The 17,347-nt window shown below is 55.2% G+C and overlaps 5 protein-coding genes and 1 non-coding gene across 6 annotated transcripts; 4 read left to right on the forward strand and 2 right to left on the reverse strand.

Annotated features, from left to right (window-relative positions):
- Positions 1-1,316: 1,316 nt before the first annotated feature.
- On the forward strand, positions 1,317-1,906 carry BKA78DRAFT_312523 (uncharacterized protein). Its single transcript, XM_066888310.1, has one exon. The coding sequence runs from the start codon at positions 1,321-1,323 to the stop codon at positions 1,834-1,836; it is 516 nt and encodes a 171-aa protein (XP_066745824.1). The 5' UTR covers positions 1,317-1,320; the 3' UTR covers positions 1,837-1,906.
- Positions 1,907-2,282: 376 nt separating this feature from the next.
- Positions 2,283-3,025, forward strand: BKA78DRAFT_369026 (uncharacterized protein; the record flags this gene model as incomplete). Its single annotated transcript, XM_066892651.1, has 2 exons — positions 2,283-2,496; positions 2,625-3,025. The coding sequence occupies exons 1-2, from the start codon at positions 2,331-2,333 to the stop codon at positions 3,023-3,025; spliced, it is 567 nt and encodes a 188-aa protein (XP_066745825.1). The 5' UTR covers positions 2,283-2,330.
- Positions 3,026-4,175: 1,150 nt separating this feature from the next.
- BKA78DRAFT_312525 (acyl-CoA dehydrogenase) lies at positions 4,176-6,122 on the forward strand. Its single transcript, XM_066888311.1, has 4 exons — positions 4,176-4,628; positions 4,783-5,275; positions 5,407-5,778; positions 5,867-6,122. The coding sequence occupies exons 1-4, from the start codon at positions 4,290-4,292 to the stop codon at positions 6,004-6,006; spliced, it is 1,344 nt and encodes a 447-aa protein (XP_066745826.1). The 5' UTR covers positions 4,176-4,289; the 3' UTR covers positions 6,007-6,122.
- Positions 6,123-9,079: 2,957 nt separating this feature from the next.
- On the forward strand, positions 9,080-12,271 carry BKA78DRAFT_352239 (fungal-specific transcription factor domain-containing protein; the record flags this gene model as incomplete). The annotated part of the gene is made up of 4 exons (XM_066891318.1): positions 9,080-9,372; positions 9,574-9,761; positions 9,813-10,324; positions 10,403-12,271. 4 exons carry the CDS (start codon positions 9,080-9,082, stop codon positions 12,269-12,271), a joined length of 2,862 nt encoding a protein of 953 aa, XP_066745827.1.
- Positions 12,272-14,422: 2,151 nt separating this feature from the next.
- BKA78DRAFT_t85 lies at positions 14,423-14,539 on the reverse strand. The gene has a single exon. It is a non-coding gene; the product is annotated as a tRNA-Gly (tRNA).
- A 297-nt stretch (positions 14,540-14,836) lies between these two features.
- On the reverse strand, positions 14,837-15,618 carry BKA78DRAFT_312532 (uncharacterized protein). The gene has a single exon (XM_066888312.1). It carries the CDS (start codon positions 15,566-15,568, stop codon positions 15,062-15,064), a length of 507 nt encoding a protein of 168 aa, XP_066745828.1. The 5' UTR covers positions 15,569-15,618; the 3' UTR covers positions 14,837-15,061.
- Positions 15,619-17,347: the final 1,729 nt, after the last annotated feature.

Consider the following 17,347-nt stretch of genomic DNA (forward strand, 5'->3'; position numbering starts at 1 on the left):
TACAGACTCTGTTTGACACGGACACTCATCATAATGGGCAGGGGTCGCAGAAACCAGAACCAAAACCAGCAAAATTCGAATCAGAATTATCAGGGCCAGTATCAGCCGAACAACAATCAGTGGCCACAAGGAAACAACAATCAGGGCCAGTATCAGCCTAACAACAATCAGTGGCCACAAGGAAATAACAATCAGGGCCAGTATCAGCCCAACAACAATCAGCGGCAACAAGGAAACAACCAACAAGGCCCGTACGTGAGCCCCAACTACAAGGGTAGGACACCGCGGAATGATTATGGGAACAATAGCTATGTCAACAATGGAAACCAGACCCGTGGCAATCAGCAAGGCAACGCTTCGTCGAACCACCGAAACAACAGAGGAGGCCAGAACAATCACGACACAGAGAGCAGGGAATACAACTTTGAGCAAAATCGTCTAGTCGAGACCTGGCGAAAGGACCAGCATGAAAAGAAGCAAAACGAGCAAAAAGAAGCCGCAGCTCTTTTCTTTGCATCACAAAGGGCCCTCGTGGAAAGCCAATCCGAGCCACCTGCCGAGGTCACTAATGCCATCACATTGCTCAGGGTGCTCTTCAAGAGACGAATCTCAGACCAACACAAAGAAAAGGCCAAGTACGCTGTGGACCTGCTGCAATCTTACGTCAACCAGCAGGTCAAGAAGGACGACGAGAGCCAGCAAAGTGTGAGCATCTTGTTCAGCTGGTTGGTTTGTTTTGGCGACTCATCGTTGCTCTCGGATCCGAAAGTGGCAGACAAGATATCGACGGCCATTGCGTACTGGGAAGCAAAACTGGGTATTTCTCTATCACAGATGGAAGAAGAGGAGCTTTCGAAGCCCTCTAAAAAAGAGACTGAGCCTGAGAAGTTGCTGTTCGAGACGAATGTCCACGTTGCTGAACTTCTCACGAACTTTGATCGGTTTTTGAAAGAGAGCGGCTTGACCTTTGCGCGGGTCGCCGGCGGCAAGGTCTACTATACAAACGCTTGTGCCGCCACCGAGCAAGAGAGGAAGAAAGAGTATCGATTTATTACCCCTGCCGACAAGCCAGATGCCTTCTTTTTTGAAGGCAACAAAGACGTCTTTCAGGAAGACGGTGCCGCCGTCCTTCGCGCCAGCGAGCATGCGTTTATCTTCTGGTTAATGGAGAAAGAGGCCGCCGAGAAAAAGGCCCGGGTCAAGGAAGAAAACCAGAGGGTGCTCCAAAGCGTGGCGCGCGTGCACCCAGAGGCTCGCAAGGAATTCGAGATGTTTGAGATGGGTCTCGAGGCCCAGAAGGCAAGGCTCCTGCACCAGAAAATGGAGGCGGAGCTGGCCTTTGAGAAGACGCAGAAGGCGGCCATGGAGGAACTCGAGCACAGCCTGGAGCGGCAGCGATGCGCGTACTTTGGTCTGCCCTCTCCAGACGTGGTCAAGCCGAAATCCCAATTTTCCGTAGCTGCTCAAAAGAGCGCCACCTCGGGGTCGAGTTCGGACTACATTGATCGCCTCTTCTACGGTCTCAAGAATCCCACCAAGCCTGTCAATCCCGCCATCCCCGTTGCTGTCAAGAAGAAGCCGACAGGGGGTGAGATGGGGAAGAAGCTCAAGACGACCTGGCCTCAACTTCAACATACCCCCCGCGGTCTCTACCACGTTGATCTCTACAGAGGGCAGCTTCCACAGGACAAGGGTGGAGAGGGTCACATTGAAAGGAATCCGGATGACGGCACTTATTACTACCTCAAGCTAGCGCCAATGCCGTGCAAGCAGGGCTGCACAGACTGTGCGAATCTGAGCGGGAGCTTGGATTTGGATGGAGACTGCGTGTTGTAGGTATCCAAGTGTCTGTAAAAGTTGGTTAGCGGAGGAAAGTTTGCTGGAAAAACTGATCCGTAGCAATCATGTAGTGCAAAAAGCTTTCTTTCTGTCAAATCGAATCTGTGAGACCGCAGCAACTTTGAAGAAATATCAAGTGTAGTAAAGCCGCTTGACTACGCTTCCGCAAGAGAACATTCGGCAGCAGCCGCATCCCATCGACTTTGCTCGGCCGTCACCTCGTAAAGGTTCTAGTCGTAGTAGTTTGCCACTTGACACCAGCTGCGGATACAGCCAGAACACTAACAGCGGCAGTCCACTGCCAGCGCCCATTTGAACCCCTTCCGCGAGACGTTAATTGGGGCTGGAACCTTCCACAACACGTCTCGATTGCGGTGCGAGATTTGCCTTCCGCCAGTCTCCAATTTCACCTCCTTGCCATGATTGCTACCTTTTCCATCTTTGAAAGAGCCGTGGAAAGATCAAAGAGTCAATTGGTTTCTTTGTTATCCATGTTTTGCTGCTTCAAACAATCCTGCATTGTGCTCTTGATTCCGCCGTCACTATCAAAGGGGTTTAAACCTTTGAAAGCCCTCTCAATGAGACATGTAGATTCTTTGTCTGCACCCACGCCACAGCGTCACCTGTCCACGGAAGAGAAAGACATTATAAGAACAAGTCAGTCCATATTCTCTTCTACCCCTTTGCCCTCGCATCTACTTCGTCAAGTGACACACACAGCGCTGCCGGCAGCCCTGACATTTCATCTTCAACCTCTCCTTACCTCTATTAATCCGTCTCATCAGTGCAATCAACACCACGCAAAATGTCTCAGCCCTCAAGAATCCCCCTCCCCACCATCCCCTCCACCCCCTTCTCCTCCACTTCCGCCGTTACCATCACGCTCACGGCCCCCAGTCCCATCAAAACCACCCGCGTCCTGCTGCGCAGCTACGCCGCACCCGCAAAGACGGGGAGCAAAAAGGTCGGCTTCGAAGCTTCGCCTGAACTCATCACTCCTGTCGAGCGCTGGATTGAAGACGCGAGGGGAGCCAGAGAGGGACCGTGGGCGGAGGTGGAGAAGAGCGATAGGGAGCCGGACTGGTCGAAATTGATTTTTGGACATGCTGGACAGGAGGCGAAGGGGGCAAAGAAGTGTTTGGCGTGGGGAGATGTCCATCCGCGGAAGCTGTACGCTGAGTATTGAGTGTGCGTTTCGTGCTGGAGAGTGGTGCGCAGAATTGAGTGCATGAAGTGTCGTTGGCTCATTGAGCTGGAAGACTCCAATAATTTCGCCACAATGAGTGTATACAGTACAATCAGACTTATTGCACAACCATCTCACTGCTTTTTCTAACCATCTGTCTAAGGGATCTTGTTTTTGCAATGGAGTTTACTACTTCCTACTCCCTTAAATTTTGACGTAATTCCTCAAGACTGGCATTTTCCCGGACGCCCTCTTTGCCCCCGAAACAACCTCCAACCTGCAATACCACGAGTGACTTTTCAAAATGAGGGGCAATGGCTACACTGACTTCAAGGCGGATTTAGAGAGCTGTTTCTGGACCGATTGGCTTCTTTGAATGGAAATCTGTGAGGAGAAGACCTGTAAAAATGTGTTGAGAACAACCAGCTCATTGGATGTGTGCAACGAAAGGGCGGACAAACAAGTACGGACGGATGGAGACTGGAAATAGGAGATGGCAGAGGTCGATAACTCCGGGTTATGCGGCTGTGACGCCAAAACTGCGTTTGGACGTTGGACGAAACGCGGGGGTTTGCACTTGCCCAATTGTCGCGACGCCCTCACCGGAGCAGAGATGATGGCTTGCTCCGGCAGTGTTGATGACGTGCTGCATGAAGCAGGTCCCAGAAAAAATGCGGCACGTCTCGTGCAGCTACGAGTAGAGCAGAACCAGTGTGGTGGCGGTGGCCAACAGCTTGGACTAAACAAGCTGAAAGGAGATGGATGATGCGGCTCCGCAGAGGAGAACCGGTGGAGCGAGGTACAGAGGGAGAATGATTACTCAAATCGATCCCAGGTCGATGCACTAGAACCGTGATGTTGATGGCACCAAGGAGTGCCAGATGATCCTTAGTGAACCAGCAGGCGGATAATGGTGTAATTGAAGCAACCAAAATGGCGTGGCGAGCCCCTGGTCGATTACTGCTGTCTGAGAAAATTTTCAAAGGCGCGATGAAGGATTGAGGGCGAAGAAAAAAGTTCAGAGGATTCGAACATGTCCATGGTGTCGACTCAAGCTGGATGGAGCTTCCCCAGATTCATGACTCGCAATCGCCTCGGCTGGGCCTCTTCGGCTAACTGACCGCCCCTCCTCCGGCAAAGCCATAGCAGACCTCAGCTCTACACCACTCCTTCAGATCCGCCATGCTCTCGCCGTTTGTCCTAAACCTCCCTCCTTGACACAGTCCGTCTTCCTTTCGACCAAACCGCCCTAGAGCCTCCCGCAATGGCACCAACAATCCCCACGTATCCCGTACCCTTCGCCGAACCGGCCTATCTCGCTGGGCTGCCTTCGCCCTACTACTCGGCCTCGCACCTCCGCTGGCAAAAAGCTGTGCGGGCCTTTGTGGAGGAACACCTCTTTCCGAACGCGTTTGAGTGGGAAGATGCGGGCGAGGTACCGCCGCACGTCTTTGAGACGTTTTCAAAGGGCGGGATGCTGGTGCCGAGTCTGCCAGCCCCGTTGCCCGTCGAATGGTTGAAGAAGGTCGGGATGACGGAGCTGCCAGGTGGGCTGAAGGTCGAGGAATTTGACTACCTACACGCTGGGATCTGGTGGGATGAGGTGAGTGGAGGGGACTCTTTGAAAATGATTGATTGTCGGAGCGCAACACATGTTTGATCTTTGCGAAGCTGTGAGGATGCACATGGTGAACCATGAAAGAGAAAGGGCTCCATAAACGTGTGAAAGCTACATAGACCCGTCTAACACTGCGCAGCTCTCCCGCGTCGGCATCGGCGGACCTGGTGGCTCCCTCTCCGTTGGCATGGCCTACGGCGTGCCCCCGATCATCAAGTTTGGTTCCGACTCTCTCCAATCCCGCTTCCTTCCCGACCTCTTGAGCGGCCGCAAACGCATTTGCATCGCGATTACTGAGCCCAGCGCCGGATCTGATGTAGCCAACATTTCGACGACGGCTGTTCGTTCGCCCGACGGCAAGAACTACATTATCAACGGCACGAAGAAATGGATCACGAACGGAATCTGGAGCGACTATGCAAGTATGGCGGTGCGAACCGGACCGGAAGGTAGCGGCGCGGCGGGCCTGAGCATGGTGGTTGTGCCGCTCAAGGGGTACAAGGGGGTGAGCATGCGGAGACTGAAAGTGGGCGGGCAACACACCGCGGGCACCACGTTCATCGAGCTCGATGATGTGGTGGTTCCGGTGGAAAATCTGATTGGCAAGGAGGGCATGGGGATGAAGTACATCAGTATGTGGTGCCCCTGTCCCACCCCCACGGGAACCCATTTGCGGAGGAATTGTGGAGGCGGGGGATGACATGACGAAAACATGACGCCCGCCAGGAGGAAGAAAAAGCAGATCACTAACCCCTGTGCGCAGTGATGAACTTCAACCATGAGCGCCTGTCCATCGCCCTGAGCGCAACGCGGTACGCCCGCATCGCCCTCTCCTCGGCCGTGTCGTACGTAATGGCGCGCGAAGCATTTGGAGCGCCGCTCATCAACCAGCCGGTCGTGCGGCACCGCATCGCCAAAGCTGGAGCAGAGCTCGAGTCGCTCCAGGCGTGGGTCGACCAGTTTGTCTACCAGATGACGAAACTGAGCAGGGCCGAAGCCGACGCCAAGCTGGGCGGCCTCACGGCGCTGGTCAAGGCCCGCGCCGGCATGGTGTTTGATGAGTGTGCGCGCTGCTCCGTGTTGCTGTTTGGCGGCAATGGGTACACGAAGACGGGCATGGGAGAGATTGCCGAACGTGAGTGCTTACCATACCCCTCTCCCCCTGTAACAGCCCCTTGTGATGTCACACTGCATTGGCCAGGTAGCTGACATTGAAACTTTAGGCCTCTACAGAGAAGTCCCTGGACAGCGCATCCCCGGTGGTTCGGAGGACGTCATGCTCGATTTGGCCGTGAGGCAGCTGGTCAAGAACTACCAGGTAGAGATGAAGAAGCTGGGCCAAAAGGGAAGCGCAAAGTTGTAGAGGATGTAGACCGATGTATGGTTTATGAAGGATGTATCGAGGATGTTGATGGCATAGCGGGTACCTATCAAGGAAATGCTAGAATGAAATTGGATTCAACAGTTCAGTGCCCTGATACTTCATACCTTTTGATTCTGCATCTGTCCAAGCCGTGCTCTCCTACTCATGGATTGTTTTTGGATTGAATCTCTTTGGATTGGACAATTGCGTTGTCTTCCTTTGAAAGGACGGGCATTGCAAAGCACAAACCAATCCACACTGCCATCCACACCCCGTCGCATCCAATCCTTCCTTTCACCCGCTTACCTCACCCACCCCCTCAATCCCTCCTCCCCCTTTTGCACCACGCAGGCCCCATGACCGAAAATCCTCCCATTCAAGCGAGCGAGCGGCATCGGATCACTCATCAACCACTCATACCGCGCGACTACATTGCCGAATCCGGCACCGCATCCGCATCCGCCTCCACCATGTCTGCTCTGACGGCACCGCACCGGCTCCTTCAGACCCGCAGCGCGCTAAGCAGCATGCACGCGCGTGGACCTTCACTCCGGCCTCGCAAGACGCGTGCCGCGTTCCGCGCCAAGGGGCGCCGCGCTCGTTTGGCGCAGGTGGCTACGAGTCTGGCAGTGGGTGGATGGTGAATTGGTGAGAGAAGGCGGGGGCGGGGCAGCCAGGCAGGCGGAACGGAAACACGGCTGCGCTCAATATCCGCGCCGCCGCCGCTACTTGACCTACATACGCGACTCATCAAGACGCGTACCTCCGTACTCGCTCTTTCTTAGCTCGACATGGCAGACAGGCATGGGCAGTCAGTCGGCAAGTCGGCGTCGCCGATGGCACGCGAGAATGCGAACCCGCGGACACGACGTGGGGACGGGAAGACGGGGGCGGGAGACGGGGATCGGTGGATCACTGCTGGTCGACGGGTAGGGAGGAGCAGGGAAGTGTTGTGTTGAAAGAAAGGGAAGGGGAAGAGGCTGTTGGATGGACGGGAATTGTGGTCGGAAATGGATAGAGGGCGGATGCGGGTAGGGCGGTGCGACAGCGATGGCGATGGCGAGCGGCGGACGGGATGAGTGGTGGTGGGAGATCGGATGGCGGTGCTGCTGCGGATGCGGGTGTTGGAGTCGGTGGTGCGTGAGGCGGATTGAGTTTGTTTGTGGGGTTTTGATCTTGAGAAAGGGGGAGGTCGCAGGTTTGATCTGATCTGATCTTGGAGGAACAATCTGATGCAGAAAACGAAGGCGTGTTTGAGATGTGAAGAAGAAACATGGCGGACAGGAAAGTCGGCACGTGGAGGTTAGATCTGACGCCGAAATGATAATTCTCCAAGAGAAGTCGACAGCGATGGACGACAAGAGTCTCTCTGTCAAGCTTCGCTCCGATGACGGCGGCGTGGAGCTTGCTGCGGGGACCCCGCACTTGGACAGACGCCACACCTTGACGGACGCCTTTTTTCCTCTTTCTGCATTGTCAAAAGACCCGGATTCTGCCGGCGGGCGGAAGCTGGTTTAAGCAGGAGCGGAATTGGTCCATCTGGTCTAGCCCTGACCGCCTTGCGCGATGCTTAGAAACACGGATGCGGAGGAGGGGCCATGGCCATGCAGGTACGGCCGCATTGGTGAGTAATCCGACAAATGCGCTATGCGTGTGATGCCACAGTGGGCTGGTGCTTCGCTTGGGTGAGACAGACTGTGAGGAGTGAGAGTGGGATTTGGTGCTGATCGCTGGGGGTGTGTATTAATAACTCGAAGCTGTTTCGTTGTAGCAGCAGAGTCGGCGGACGAGAGGCGAGCACTGCACCCGTGTGTCCTCATCTTCCATGTCGCCCTTCACCCGCGCATCGGCGTCCATGACGATGCTGCACCAATTGATCATGAGCAGCGGCAGTAGTCTTTTCCGGCCTTGGCAGGTCGCTCAGCCACGACACAGTGGAATGTACATGGATGTCGAGGGTAAAGTGAAAATGGTGCGTTGCGTCCGCCTCTTTATTCCCTTGTGTTGCCTTGCCATGGCATCGAGTATGCCGCCGCAAGCCGCGCCATGTCACCATTAGTGATACAGCAGCAAAGCTGTCCAGCTCGAGCTTCATGCTGTAGAAAAGGTTTCCGACTCGAGAACTCAGGTCCGTCCCCAAACGGGACCCACAGGTTTGCGGGTCCAGACATGACTTGTTGACAGGGCGCGCCGCCGACGCATCTTCCCCTGTCTTTGCACATTCAATGTGGGTAGTGAGGGATATTTAGTCTGTCTTCACCATGATGGCACTGATCCGAGTCTTCTCCGTCTCTGCTTGCAAAATCATCAAACGGCAAACGGCCGACTGGAGATTGTCATGCAAAAGGGCCGTAGAGATCGGCGGCAGCAGGTCCATAGGAGTATCCACCGCTGCTGACAAGCATTCGAGCAGTGGTTGGCTGTCCGGAGCAGCTGGTAGGGGCACCTTGACCGCGCGCAGCGTTGGCCGTCCGCGTGCATCAGCCATGGCTGTGGATTCCTCGAAAATTCTAAATAGCTGTTCTCGACCAGCAACGAGCCAGAGTTGACGAGAGACTGTGAGCATGTGAAAGACGACGGCTTTGCGGCCGTAGCGCCACAAGGGTCACGAGCTGTGGCAGACATTCAAGAGTCCAGTATCTCACATGCTGCGCCAGTCAGAGGCATGCCCTGGTTGCCGTCCGCCCGTTTGGCCGCCTGGAAACAGTGAGATCGCATCACGGCTGCATGACGTTGGCTGGGCGTGTGACTTGACCTCTCACTATTTTCTTTGACGTCTCTGGTCCGCCTTTTATCGACTCCAAGTAGACGCCTCCACCCGGGCACGCCCGAGCTTAGCGGCGGCCAAACGACCCCATATCTGCGCGAATCCGGGGTGCCGCCGCTTCTCCACAGAACAAGACGCCGAATCCATCGCGCCCTACAAAGCCTCCACCATCCCCCCTACCCGCTTCCGGCCCTGACCCGGCCCATTCCAAACAAAAACTCAGCTGCTGCTCTTTTGGCATTTCTCTTTTCTTCCAAAATCCTACCTCCCCCTGAGACACCCCCACTCCTCCTCACCACCACCATCATGTCAACCTCTCCGGCTTCAATGACGGACCAGACCGACCATCCTCAGCAACGGCCACAGCCCGCGCCCCAAAAGCCTCAGCAGAATCAGCAGCAGCAGCAAAAGCGCAAAGCATCCACCGCCGGCCTCGACAACCATGGCACCGGACGTTCAGTCAAGAGGAGGGCGTCAAAGGCGTGTCAATGCTGTCGAGCGCGCAAAGTGCGGTGTAACGTCACCGAGCACGGAGCGCCATGCACCAACTGCAGACTAGACGAGGTCGAGTGCATCGTGTCAGAGTCGCGCAGAAAAAAGTTAGTATTCAATTCCGTCCATGTTGTTGGTGTTTGGTCGTGGAAGTCGGCACTTGGCAGCCTTTGGACCGGCAAAAGTCATTGGAAGCAAGGGTCCGCGGGGCGCTGCAGCTGACAGGCCTGCCTCCACATTGCATGCAGAACCTTCGGACTTTGTTCCTCCATTGATCCGTCACAACTCTCTTGCTGACGTCGCAACAGGAAATGGACCAAGGACGACGACTCCAACCCCGCAGCCGCTCCCGTCGACATTTCCGCAGCCAATGTGGGGAAGCGAAAACTTGCCTCGCGCGACGCTCTCGATGGCTTGACGAGCCTCAATGGTCAGCACCAATCACATGATGCTGGGGATGCCCTCAACCTCGAGGAGCACGTGCCGCACTCTATTTGTCAGTTGTCCCTTCACGATAATCGCGCAGGTGGATACTGACGCAATGCAGACGCGACCCACGGACAGCGCCTCAACTACAGCTTCTCCGAGCTCGACCGCCGCATGTCGACGGCCTCGACCTCGACCACATATGGCCCCTTTGGCTACAGCACCGCCGGCATTGGCAATGGCTCGCAGCAGCCCTTTTTTGCAAACATTGCGCCAAAGCAGCAGGGTCCCGCCGGCCTGCCCCTTTACATCAAGCCGCTGCCGCCCCGGATCGGGCCCGACGAAATTGCGTACCTCGAAAAGAAGGGCGCCCTGACGATTCCCAATCCCGAGCTTAAGACGGAGCTGCTGCGCGCTTACGTCGAGTTTGTCCACCCGTTTATGCCATTGATCGATCTGCACGAGTTCCTTATCGCGGTCGACTCGCTTGAAGGCAGTCATGGCAAGATTAGCTTGATCTTGTTTCAGGCCGTCATGTTTGCAGGCAGCGCCTTTGCAGACATGTCGTTCCTGCGCAAGGCCGGCTACTCCAACCGGAAAGAAGCCAGAAAAGACTTTTTCCAAAAGACTAGGGTGAGTTGCGATGGAAGACTGCCACGCAGTCGGGTGCATTGGCCCCGTCACTGCACAGTTATTGACTGACCTCCGCAGCTTTTGTATGATTTTGACTATGAGCAAGATCGTGTCTCGCTGGTGCAGGCCTTGCTCCTCCTCACCTATTACTACGAGACTCCGGATGACCAAAAGGACACTTGGCACTGGATGGGCGTGGCGACCTCGGTGGCCCACACTATCGGACTACACCGCAACCCGAACAAGGCCAACATGGACCCGAAGCGTGTCAAGCTGTGGAAACGCATCTGGTGGTCCACGTACATGCGTGACCGCCTCATTGCGTTGGGCATGCGGCGCCCCACGCGAATAAAGGACGAGGATTACGACGTTCCAATGATGACGCTTGACGATTTCCATTTTGAACCCATCCCGGAGCACGTTACCTGCATCCCCAGCACGTGCGTAATTGCCCGTGACGTCTCCAAGCAGCGCCAGCTTGCCCAGCTGTGCATCCAAAAGGCCAAGCTCTGTCTGTGCATCAGTCATGTCTTGTCCAAGCAGTACTGCGTGCTCAACAACAACCTAGGCCTGATGAATGACCGCACAACCATGATGCTACTGCCAAAGAAGCTCGATACGCAAAAGGGTGACGTCCAAGCCTGCGACCAGGAGCTGCAGCAGTGGCAGGACGAGCTCCCGGACGAGGCCAAGTACGAAGAGGAGCCTTCAGGAAACCGATCAATAGATCTTCACAAAGCTCTTTTGCACATGGTGTTTTACACGACTCTGTCTGCTCTCCACCGGCCCCAGGTCCTTCCGTCTGCCCCAACTCCTGCAAGCGGTATTGATGACCCTGGTAACGTCGAGATGCTCGAAGCTTCCCGTCGCCATGTTCGCCGCGCTGCTGTCGCCATTACCTGCATTGCCCAGAAGCTGGATTCCTTGGACCTTGTTAGATACTTGCCCACCACTGGAGTCACGGTCCTTTTGCCCGCCATCATCATCCACCTTCTTGATATCAAGGCTCAGGATGAGGAGACGCGTCGGTCCAGTCTTCGTGGATTCTGCCAATGCATGCTCGTCATGGGTAAACTTAGAGATCTTTATGCTGCCGCCGACTACAGCACGGCATTCTTGGAGGCCGCCATTCGCAAAGCCGGCATAACAATAGCACCAGTTCCGCCGCCACCGCAACCACCTACCCACACTGCAACTACGCAATCCAAGACGGATGTGGTGACTTCAGTCGACGATCTCGTCGCAGCCAGCCGTCGTCTGGATGGCACCGCCGTCCCCAACTCGCTGGGCGCACCCTACAACACCATCACGCCGCCCCCGGACAACTTTTCCGAGCACGTCCACCCCAGCTCAACCATCGGCTCCAACGACGGCACATCCGACGAGGAAGTGGCCCGCCGCCTCGAAACCTTCCTCGCCTCGACGCCGCCCGCCTCGGACCACCACGCCAGCGACGCCTCGCAGCCCGACCTCGACAACGTCACGCTGGCCACCGGCACGGGCGAATCCCCCGCCATGACGGTGTCGGGCATGGAAGTCAACGCCATGACGAGCACGACGACCGCTCCCGACAGCTCCGCGACAGCCGCAACGTCCAACGACCCCTCGTCCTCGCTCTACCCGTGGTCCAACATTTCCCTCGACACGGCCGCCGCCGACGAAGGCTACTGCTTCTCCAACCTCTTCGACACGACGTCCTCGTCCTCGCACCCCGTCAACACGGCGACGGCGGGTCCGTCCAACGGCGCGACCCTGGGCGAGGAGGGCGTCACGGCCGACTTTGACGCTCTCATCAACATGGACGCCATGGGCGATGTGTGCAATTCGTTTTCCTTCAACGATTTTGGCACCGGCGATGACGCGACCAAGGGCGAGGAGTCCATCTCGGGTGGTTACGCTGGGATGAACTTCGGTGGGCTGGCTGAGGTGGATTGGTTGAGAGGTTAGGGGTTGTAGAGTGAGTGACAGGCTACGTGTTTCCTTTTCATGTTCCATGTGTTTTGGAGTTGTGGGATTGGGTAGAGGGAGATGCGGTGGCGTTTGTGGATGTTTACAAGGTGGGTGGCGTTCAGATAGAGGAGCACCGGGGGTGTGACGGCGGTGTTTTTGGTGGCATTTGTACACTTGCCCTGTACAGGACTTGTTGTTTGTATGTATGTGTGCATCATTGGCAAATACGTACAGGAATGGTAGAACGAGTAATAAAGACTGGAAATACATTGCACTGATGGTGTCCGGAAGTGTATGATCATGGCCTGCGTGACAGTCGTCCGTCCGATTTTCTGGAATATGCAACCCATGAACGGTCGTGTAGGTTCTGCTTGTCGTGGGAGGGGGGCTTCCTGGTCGCAATCGAATAAAGCTTTTGGAATGCCATCATTATCTCGATCTTGTTCGTTGTCCACAGCCTCCTTCCCTCACTCTTCCTGCAACTCCTCCACCACCATCCACAGTCCGGGATAAAAGAACACAACCTCCAGGTGTTGGCGCAAAAGTCGCTCGACACACAGCCGACTTCCAAACTCTCGAGTCAAGTATATGTCAAAAGGGAGCATTCAGGCATCTTAATTCCTAGAGACTTGGACCTTTGAGTTCGTAGGAAGATGGCTGCAGACAGCGTTCTAGCACCGAGAGTTGCCACGTCTTTTGCGATCCACGGTGCCATGTCCTCTTCCTAACGTTTGTGCAGCTTGCTACCAGCTGTCTCGTCTTCCGGCGCCTTTCTCTGGCTGGCTTCTCTCCTCTCTCATCACCGGCACCGTCGGCTCTTGCTGAAGTTTTGGTGCATGTGTTGGTTTCGAGCAAGTGCCGTCGTCGCATCTGCGCCAGACGTTCGCGTGTTTGCCTCTGTAATGTGATGCTTCCGTTAGCAAAGCCTCCTACCCTCGTCGGCCAGCTCGAAGCAACTCAAACCTCCATCGCTGCGCCGCCCTTCGTCGGCGCCGACATGTCGCGCGAACCCAGGGGTCATGTTGTTCGTCCTGCAGAACATCGAACTATCCTCCAAGGTTCTCTTCGGTAGGTGGATCTCCGCTTTTACGACAACGATTTCCTCGTCCGCAATTGCGCGGAAATGAGGCAAAGTCGTGGGCGCGGTGGTAGCAGCAGTCGCAGCCGCAGCCGCAGCAGCAGTGACATGAGCGCATGACGCTCTACTTGCGAAAATGGCGGACGGCCGTTTCTAACACCCCAGCAGCTACCTATCGTGATGGCGGCGATTCGACGCGCCACGAGATTGCACTTTGACAGGCTCTGCCTACCACGTGTGTCTGAACCCTCTCTGTAACCTGGAGGCTTTGGAGATTGCAGAGTCCAATTACGTATGCGTTCGCGCGAGGCTCTTCCGCTTAAACACTCCCTGTGCGCGCAATCGCGGTACGAACTCTTGTTCGCTTCTGCGACAATTCCAGCGATGAAGGCGGCCCTGGGACAACTCGACTACTTCAGATTCAAAAAGCTTGACGGCAAAGCGTCGTGTGCAAGATATTCTGATTTCGGTGTGTGGTGATGAAAAGCTCGCTCACTTACTTCACTTCGCATTTCCGCGACAACAAACACTTCCGACCATGTCAATCACAACGGGTTTGTCTCTGTCTGACCCAACTCTTGCATCTTGTGGTAGATGGAGGCGCAAAATCAAGAAAATATGCCGTTGTTGGATTTTCCCCAAGTCCCGTGCACAAAGAGGTGTGTAGCCGGCGGGCATTCGAAAATCGGCGATCCCCACAATTGAAAGCGATCAGATCATGGCAGGGACGTCTGTTTTCGCGCCTGCGATGTGAGTAACGCAGTCGCTCATACCGTGGCTGCGTAATTCAACCTTTGCATCCCCCGCGCCCCCTGAATACCCCTTTCCCCCCCTTGGACGGGATCCTGGTTTTGCCAACCCCACAGCAGCCTAGAAAGCTTCCCGAATAATTGGCGTGTGGTCGCTGTACATCCGTAAGCAAGAGATAGCGTCAGCTCGGCTGTATCTCAGGCCTCCCTCCAGGAATTGCCGAAAAATGCCAAAAAGTCTCCAAACGCTCCCAAACTTTCGCCAACGCCTCATAGAGGTTTGACATAGTTATATTCATGCTCCAAAAAGGCAAAAAAGAATGCGTCGGCCGGGAATCGAACCCGGGGCTGATCGAGACATGAATTGCCAGTCCAGTAAATACTCGTAAACTCGTCTTCAAATGGCAACGATCAATTTTACCACTAAACCACCAACGCTGTTTGATGCTTATTGTTGAAAGAGACGCGACTGATGCGCATTATAAACACCACACTGTTCGGGCCTCGAGGCGAAGAGCGTCGAAGCTGTAAAAATTTCGCAATTATGCGGGATGCAAAGGTAGTAAGTGCAACTCTTGATGCGCAGGATGTCAATTTAAGCGAAAGTGACGCGGTGGGTGCGGAGAGAAATGTTCGAACAAGAGGATGTTGGTGCGGAAAAGCTCCGCACTCGGTTTGGTCCCAAAACGAAAATTATAAAAAAAACGCGACATTGAAAACAACGCCAAGTTTGACCACGAACAGCAGTTCAAAGATGAAGGAAAGAGAATTCAAAGAGGGAACAGAGAGCAGACGAGAGGACAGGGTCAAGAGACAAAAAGACGAGCGACTAAATGGCGAGGGAGGGGGAAAAATGCTATTCGAGCGGCTGCTCTTCGCTAGACCTACCATCATCCTGGATTCTTCTTCCCTCTTTGTTTGCGGCTTTCTTGCCTCTACGAGAACGACGACAGCCTCAATTCAAAGATTTGAGCCAGCTGTTCGCTCGTATCGCGCCTCTTCAACTCTCCTCCAACGCCTCCTCGTGACCCCCTGCCAAGTCACAACTACACCAATTTCTTCAGGCACCATTGACTTCAACCAGCAGACCACTAACGAAGTAGGTTGTCGGTCGGGCCTTTTCGCGGCTTCGCTCCCGCGGTGGACGGGACGGTGGACGGTGGTCGTGTTGGTTGCCAGACGGAAGCCGAGCGAACCGAACCGGGAGCATGCCAGCGTTGAGGGTGGTCTGTGAGCTGGGGAAGACGGTTGGTGTGGAGTGTTTCTTCGGCGGGAGTAATTGTGACGTATGGAGTTGGAAAATTTGTCTCGACGGGCTGAAAGACGGGCTGAATGCTGGCTGCTGACTGGTTGGGAGAGGTGTGAAGTTGGGCTTGGCTGCGGAGCGACGAGCGGGCAGGCAGTGTTGATGATGCAGTTTCGGGCGGTGCATGCACACGCAGACGCGTACGTACGTGACGGCCGCATACTTCTGCTTGGGCTGCTACTTTGCTGCAAACTGCCAAGGCAAATGTTTGCGTCGAGACTTGGTCGCCACGAATAGATGTAGCCAAGATGTCAACGGCTTTGGACACTGTATTTGCGATTTGACGTGGACGAAAAGCTGCGACGGTGTTTGCAAAGACCGAACGGTACAAGCCGCAAAGCGCCGATGATCCTCTTGACCGAGGGCGTGTGTGATACGTCAATGGCTGTCACCTTGCGCCAATCTTCGAGGCTTGGTAGTCGTGGCATGAATATCACACAAGTCTTGGGCGGCATGGATGCGACAACCTCTCCGAGAATGGTGATGGGAATCAGTCGACTGACACTCATTCCATATTTCTCGAGAGACAAGACTTCGCGTCGAGTCTACGCCAAAGATAGACATGGGAACGGACCGCAACACAGAGCAGACGGTGGCCGTCCTATATAAGAAACTTTGCACCTCAACGCTCGCAACGTTAGGACACGGAAAATCTTGGTGAAAGACGGCAAGACACAAGGTTAACCTGCTCGCCTGCAGAAACTCCTTCTGGTCACGCTGCCAACGTCCGGCCGCACGCGCTGCCCGGGCCGATGCGGTTTGGGAAGTGTGGTTGCCATTTTCGTCGCGAGGCGGACGGGAGCGGCACTGGTTGCGACGACTTCTTGTCGGTCCTTTGGTGCCTGGGATACTTTCGCGAATCGTATCTCGTAGTCGGCCTGGATCTCCAACGGTTGGGCACAATCGATCCGAATTGTCGAGGACGTGATAAGGCTTTGTTGTTGTTGAAGAGCGTCTGCAGCGGCTGAGACTAGCCACACTATGAACAAAAGGCCTGTCCCTGTTGGGCAATGAGGTCTTCATCCTGGCCAGAAAGGGTCTCGTTGCAGCTTAGTCAGTGTTGTCTGATCGACCCGGGCGGTCGAAATTGGAGGGAGTGCAGGGAGTTTGGTCCTCCAACAACACAGCTCGCCAAAAAATACAGGAGTAATTGGTCGCACGGCCCCCCACCAGATTGTACCTGACAGCTCGTCCATCTCCAAACGCCCAACCACATGCACCATGCCGACCATCATCATGCAGAGAGTCGAGCAGCGCGGGGTTGGTTTCAACATTGACCTTGTCAATTGTTTCATCAGAGAGCCTGTACCGTTCTTTTGCGCCTCGGCCAATGGGAAAATCTTCCGCCAAAGCTAATATACCACAGACGTACGTCAACCCTCATCCCTCAACCTCCACATCGAGAACTGCACCTTTCCTGGACGCTACTTCAACTCTGCGCGCCCTGACCTGAATGAATGCGTTGTGCGTTAACCACTGGCCAGCAGAGCAACGCCATGGACACCTGCTCGGTAATTGTGCCAGTGTCGTCCACGTCCTGCTGCGCGAGCCTGTTCCTCCTAGTAAGCAACTTCAGCTACCGTGCAGACAGAGGTATCCCAGACTGCACATGTCTAGGCGGCTGGACCCGGGCGCGCAACCCCGGGCGTTTGCGATCTGCAGTCCATGGAGAATCATGTGCAAGTCGGCCAGTGTCTCTCATGTTCACGCAAAACTTCAAAACATGATGTGCGGCAGTGGGAAAACACCATTTCTGCCCACTGAAAATGCTGCCTTTTAGCCACTGTAGTCCCTGCCGACGGCCATCTTCAGGTTAGCAAGCCACCCAATTCGCCGGCAGTCCGGTAGGTCCGCCACGCCACCAGGGCATCCATGGCATCTGGGAAACCGATGCTCCATCACACTTGGCCTTGCTCGCCCACCGAGCCTTATTCTGTTGT

This window comes from Phyllosticta capitalensis (assembly GCF_038381095.1).
Source record: "Phyllosticta capitalensis strain CBS 128856 chromosome Unknown BKA78scaffold_4, whole genome shotgun sequence".
Lineage (NCBI taxonomy): Eukaryota > Fungi > Ascomycota > Dothideomycetes > Botryosphaeriales > Phyllostictaceae > Phyllosticta > Phyllosticta capitalensis.

Coding starts and splice junctions, on each gene's coding strand:
- BKA78DRAFT_312523 (XM_066888310.1), top strand. CDS start 1,321: ATGGAGGCGGAGCTGGCCTTTGAGAAGACGCAGAAGGCGGCCATGGAG.
- BKA78DRAFT_312525 (XM_066888311.1), top strand. CDS start 4,290: ATGGCACCAACAATCCCCACGTATCCCGTACCCTTCGCCGAACCGGCC. Junction 5,276..5,406: donor CATGGGGATGAAGTACATCA/GTATGTGGTGCC, acceptor CCCTGTGCGCAG/TGATGAACTTCAACCATGAG. Junction 5,779..5,866: donor CATGGGAGAGATTGCCGAAC/GTGAGTGCTTAC, acceptor TTGAAACTTTAG/GCCTCTACAGAGAAGTCCCT.
- BKA78DRAFT_312532 (XM_066888312.1), bottom strand. CDS start 15,568: ATGCGGCCGTCACGTACGTACGCGTCTGCGTGTGCATGCACCGCCCGA.